A 6,000-nucleotide genomic window follows, 5' to 3' on the forward strand; every position below is an offset into this window, starting at 1 on the left:
GTTTCGTTCAAATTTCAAAGATCTTTCGTTCCGTTCGATCTATCGATAGGTTTGAATCAACTTTTATGGTATTATGCTGATATGGAAAAAAAAAGGTGCCCAACAGCGATGCCGTATCCAATGAACGTCAACATTACGACGGATTCAAATGCTTGCATCGTTTGGCGACGATTCGCCAAGTACGTATTCACGAGAATTTATTCATTACAAATAAAAGATGTAAAGGGTTATTTCATTAATTAAGAATTTGGAAAATGCTGGCAGTTTATTCGAGACCACTCAAACGCTTTTCTGGGCTGTCTTCGGATTGGTAGATCTCGAAAGTTTCGAACTGGATGGTATTAAAGTGTTTACGAGATTTTGGGGTATGTTAATGTTCGGCACCTACTCGGTAATCAATATCGTCGTCCTTCTCAATCTTCTAATCGCCATGATGAATCATTCCTATCAGTTAATTTCCGTAAGTACGGATAGACATTTTTTTCATTTTAATTTTTTTTTCTCTTTCCTTATCGAACTCGTACAATCTCTCTCGCTTTTTAATCCTAGACATACACGTAACTCGTCAATTTGACTAAGGATTTTCAGATTTTATATGTTTGAAGTTGGATCATAAGTGTCATACCCTTTTAACAATTAATCCTGATTGATGTAATTATACGGATCAATATATTATTTCATATATCTATCCATCAATATGACGAGTTCTAGTAAAAGTAAATGATGCAAATCAATTTAGGTAAATCTATTATTTAACGATCGCTTACGAGTGAATAAAATTTGTATCAGGAACGGGCTGATGTCGAATGGAAGTTCGCCAGAAGCAAACTTTGGATCAGCTATTTTGAGGAAGGTGGGACCGTTCCACCACCGTTCAATATCATTCCTACACCAAAGAGCGCTTGGTACGTCGGGTTGTGGATTTATCGGAAACTCTGTGGTCATAGTAGAGCCGCCAAAAAGGAACACATGCGAACGATCAGGGTAAAAATTTGTACTATATACCATATCGACGTAGGATCTCTTCAAAGGGAGTCGTCGGGTCGCATTATCGAGGTAACAAAACGATGATCTGGACGATCGTTCATCGACGTGAAACACTTTTCTTTCAGAGAAAAGCGAAGCAAGCCTCGCAGCGTGATTTTCGTTACCAGAGTATAATGAGAAATTTGGTCAGACGATACGTCACCGTTGAACAACGAAAGGCCGAGAACGAGGGTGTCACCGAGGATGACGTCAACGAGATAAAACAGGACATTAGCGCGTTTCGTTGTGAAATCATCGAGATTCTTAAAAATTCTGGAATGAACACGTCGACGGCGAGTGGTTCCGGAACTGGTGAGATTTGTAGAAAAGATAGATATACCTTGTACGAATCCTTAGCTTTTATTTTCCATCTTCTAATTATTTTCTATTTCTATATTCTACTGATTTTCTATTACCTATATTTTTTTGAATTGTTAACTCTTGCTTTTCATTCCTTTCTATTATTGCATTTGTTCGATTATAGTTTCACGATTATTTCCTTTTGAGCACGGTCCACTTTTGCTTTTCTGTTTGCTCGATAGACGGTAGCCTTAAAGAGCTGTCCATAGGTGCGGGAGGTAAGAAGAACCGGCAGAAGGAGCGGCGCTTGATGAAGGGATTTAATATAGCCCCTCAACCTGGTAGTAGCTCTACTCTGTTAGAACCGGTCGCGGAACTAATTGCCTCTTGGAAGGAGGTACAACACGAGAACTCTCATCATGAGATCTTTGGTTCGACGCGAAGCGAGATATTTGGTTTGGGGACGATGCCGAAGAAGAGTTTACATCATAGCAACGCTTGTAGACAAACTCGCGGAGCTAGAAGTAGCTCGAAGAAGAAACGTTGGGACACTCTGATCGAAGCTGCTAAGGCCCACAAAGTCTCGAAGAAATTTATCAGTAAGATTCTTGCAATCGATCGATTCAAATTGTCATTTAACAACTGGATCGAAGTCAAACGTCGTATATCTCTTGTACATCAGGTAGGTCTCGTTCCGAGGATTCCGTTTATTCACCGGCATCCGAAGATGGTGGCACGAGATCGGAAGGTTCAACCGACTCAAAATCTTCTTTGGAAATTCACGGTAGTCACGATGTTCAGAGTCACCATCCTCATCACAGTCATCATTCCCATCACACGGAAAGTCATCACTCTTTTGGCCGTCTCGGTCTAGTATCTGCTTTGACGAGAAAACGAAAAAAGTTCTCGGCCTCGAGAGCTTCGACCCCAGCGATGACGAGCACCAATTCAAATCCAATGGAAAGTACGACGCAGCCTATAGCTTCGATTCTTTTATCTAAAGTCTCGAAGAAACAATTGCAACGTGCTAGCAGCGTGCCTACCAGAGGTCCCGAACTTGGCTCGCAAACGATACCCACGCGTCGACACGAAGTCACACAGAGTCAACAGCCGAGTTTGGATACCGCCGAGATCGTCAGTGTTACCGAGCAACAAAGTTAGTTTTTGTACATTTTCATTGCACACTCGAAGAATTGTTCATATTTTTTCTTTTACATATATATATATTTTTCTTTTGTATATATTATGTTTACAACAACTAATGTACATATACGTAGCGTTGTACATATATGTAAAATAAACAAACCAATATAAATATACATAATATAAAAAAAAAGAGGATAAGAACGGCAGAGAATATCCGAAGAGGTACAAATATTATTTTATAACGTTTAATATTCGAATGATTTTTAATATCGAATGGCACTTTGTTTTTTTAATATTTATTAAAAATTGAAGGTACCTATTACCTGAGTGAGCTATTTTTGGGGGGGGATATTATCGAATGAAATTTAATTTTTTAACGATGTATTCCTTTTGTTAGGAGTCGTTAGTGCTGTTCCATTGACACCATCGACCACGGAGGAGAGCGTTATTGCTAGCGGAGCGATTTCAATGACGGTAAAGACAAATGGTTCGGCAACACAACTTCAACGACTTCCTGGCATCGAGCCGATCTCTGGACACGATGTATCAGCTGGTTGGCTCTGAGCACGGCCCCGTCATCGAACCGATCGATGACGAGCCTCGCCAATTACACGATCACGAGTATCCCAAGAAGAATATTACGAGTTCGAGTGCGAAAACTCGTACGACGAAGATGGCGACGATGAGAATCAACGATAATTCGCGATTCCGAGGTTCGATAAAAAAAAAAAAAAAAAAAAAAAGAAAAAAGAAAAAAATCTCGTCGCCTTTGGCAGACGCACAATGATGCCTTTTTTTCACGACGACGCGCCTCGCCAATTATTTACGTGTCGTCGAGAACGCGAAACTCGATGAAACAAAAAGAAAATAAAAATAAAAAAAAAAAGATGGAAAGAAAGAAAGCAAGAAAAGAAAAGAAAAGAAGAAAGAAAGAAAGAAAAACGATTAAAGAAGTAAGATAAAATGATAAGAAGATAAAAATACCGTCGTCGACCCTTCGAAAAATACTCTTCCCTTCGAACGAGTACGACTTCCGTTTAGTACGTTACTACGAACTTTCGACTATCGGATCGATCCTGTACCAATGACGACTCGTGAATTTCTTTCGTCTGTGAGCTTCTTTCACAGTGTTCGCGTGGAAATAGTGTGATAGTGCGATAGCGCGATAGCGTTGTTAAAACTCTAATGTTACCCGTGCCTACCGTATCGACCAAAAATCATGTGATATCATTTTTTATCTCTATTTTATCATAATTCACATCATCAACTCTTACAAACTTTTATCATATTAATCATCGTATATAAAGAATCTCTTTCAAGGATCATCTTATTTATTTTTAATTTCTTTTTTTTTTATTTATTTATTTTATTTTCTTTATTCATTTATTTCTTTTTTTTTCTTTCCTTTAGAGATTCCATATTGGAAAGATTTTAAAAGGTTTCAGGAGGTTCTTTACAAATTCTCGAGTCACGTAGGTGATAATGAAATAAATCATCGGTATCCTTAGAAAACCGTCCGAATTACCAACAAATTCTTTTTCCCGAGTAGTCATAGGTACATTCAATCGTCGGATATGTTCGAGATCGATTTTGTAAAATCGCTCGCGTCTTCTAGAAGTGCGAAATATAAAAGTAAAACTTACTACTATTACAACAACTACTATTACTACTATTACTATTACTATTATTATCATTATTATTACTATTACTACTACTACTACTGCCAGAACGGAAGTGGCACGTGGGTCGGCACGAATTAGTCTAGTCATCACTAGTCAAAAACGGGAGACGTAATACGTTAATTACTGCTAATATTGCATTAAGTGTAGCAGAGAGAAATGAGAGTCGTTGAATTAAAAATGTTTACATCTTTGAGTCTCAATGATGGTGTATATATATATATATATATATATATATATATATGTGTGTATACCTCGGATTTATAACGATTGCTTAAAGATATTCGAAATTTTATAACGCCTCTCGATCCTATCTCGAATGCGCCTAAATCGTTAAGATTAATTCAATAGCAAAGCTGGAGTAAAAGAAAATAAAAAGGAAGAAGACAAATGGGAAATATATTGAAAGAATGTATTTCGTTTTAATATCATATTTTAACGTTATATACTTAAGGTGATACAAATGAAAGAAAGAAGAAAAAAAAAGGATAAGAAAGAGAAAGAGAAAGAAAAAGAAAATGTAATTAATGAGATAAAACTCTATAACTACTACTATATGCGATTTAGTCCATATTATTGGATGTATGATTATCCAAGAGAACAAACATTCAAATGGTACAGACTTTTTGATATTCCGAAGAAAAAAAAGATTAAATAAAAGAAAAAAGAAAGAAAGAAATTCCATAGAATTTCTTCCATTATACGTATCATTCATTAAGATTGGATCGCGTTAAACTATAACCCAAATTGTTATTAAGATCGTGTAGTAGGTGCAAGATGTCTGTAAACGTGTGTGCAATCTAGTAACAATTGTAGCTTCTAAAGGTACGTTTTTTTTTTCATTTCTAACATATAGACAACACGATTTCAATTATTACGGCCTCGTCGAGGAAAGATCGTCTTAGGAAAATTTTTATTTTATCAAATTTCTGTTTCTTATATACGTATATACATATACATATATTATATATATATACACACACACATGTGTGTATATATATATAATATATATATATATAAATTACATGTCCAGATTCTAAAAATCGTTCGATCGATTCTACATTTTTGATATTTTACATCATTATAAATGCTGACACGTGTGTGTGTGTGAAATATATCAATAAAGGGAATGATAAATCATGACTTGTAACAACAATTGTTATTATTAATAATGTAAGCTACGCGAAGTTTTTTTCAAACGCAGGCGTGTAATTTATATATAAACGATGAATACTCAAAATTTGATAAATTTAATTGAATTTCAGCTTCTCTATGTAACAAAGAAAAACTACGAAAATTTTATTATTAACTCTGATATCATATTCTCCTAATGCGATGCACGTTATATCGTATATGAAAAGAATATCGATTAGAAAAACGATAATCAGGCTTTTTCATCGATATAAAATAAAAAAAAACAAATTATTAAAATTTTTGTTAAACATGTGACGTATTTTCAATGTTAACATATGGCATGATAATTTTTAACTTGAATTTCTCGCATGTTTCCTTTTTTTTTCTTTTTTTTTTGTTTAGAAAAAATAAAAACATATGTAATTTACCATCGGTAGAAAATGTTGTAATTAACGTCGGTAAATTATCATAAATTAATTGATTACTGACTGAAACGTTTAAAAATTAGGAGATTATGATCAGGAAGGAGTTAATTTGCATAATTATTATTGCAAGTGATTTAATTGAAAATTTTATGTCGTTTAATTTTGATTGAAATCGGTGAAAGAGAAAATGAGAAATTTCGACCAAATAGTTCATTACAGCGTAGTAAGACTAGTAGTGGCCTAAAATGAATTCTCTTACCATACCCTAGATATTACGTGTATCTACATAA

The 6,000-nt window shown here is 35.0% G+C and overlaps 1 protein-coding gene across 10 annotated transcripts in view; it reads left to right on the plus strand.

Annotated features, from left to right (window-relative positions):
• Positions 1-5,674, plus strand: part of LOC127064284 (transient receptor potential-gamma protein) — a 71,540-nt gene extending 65,866 nt beyond the window's left edge. For 7 of the 10 annotated variants that reach the window (XM_050995126.1, XM_050995133.1, XM_050995128.1 and 4 more), the window contains 7 exons: positions 50-179; positions 265-460; positions 790-1,056; positions 1,113-1,338; positions 1,569-1,925; positions 2,009-2,482; positions 2,870-5,674. In XM_050995126.1, the coding sequence (XP_050851083.1) occupies positions 50-179; positions 265-460; positions 790-1,056; positions 1,113-1,338; positions 1,569-1,925; positions 2,009-2,482; positions 2,870-3,036 (1,817 nt within the window). In that variant the 3' untranslated portion in view covers positions 3,037-5,674. The remainder of the gene's footprint in view (positions 1-49; positions 180-264; positions 461-789; positions 1,057-1,112; positions 1,339-1,568; positions 1,926-2,008; positions 2,483-2,869) is intronic. The other 3 variants (XM_050995125.1, XM_050995129.1, XM_050995131.1) reach the window with 3 other exon arrangements.
• Positions 5,675-6,000: the final 326 nt, after the last annotated feature.

Source organism: Vespula vulgaris, chromosome 5, assembly GCF_905475345.1.
Source record: "Vespula vulgaris chromosome 5, iyVesVulg1.1, whole genome shotgun sequence".
Classification (NCBI taxonomy): domain Eukaryota; kingdom Metazoa; phylum Arthropoda; class Insecta; order Hymenoptera; family Vespidae; genus Vespula; species Vespula vulgaris.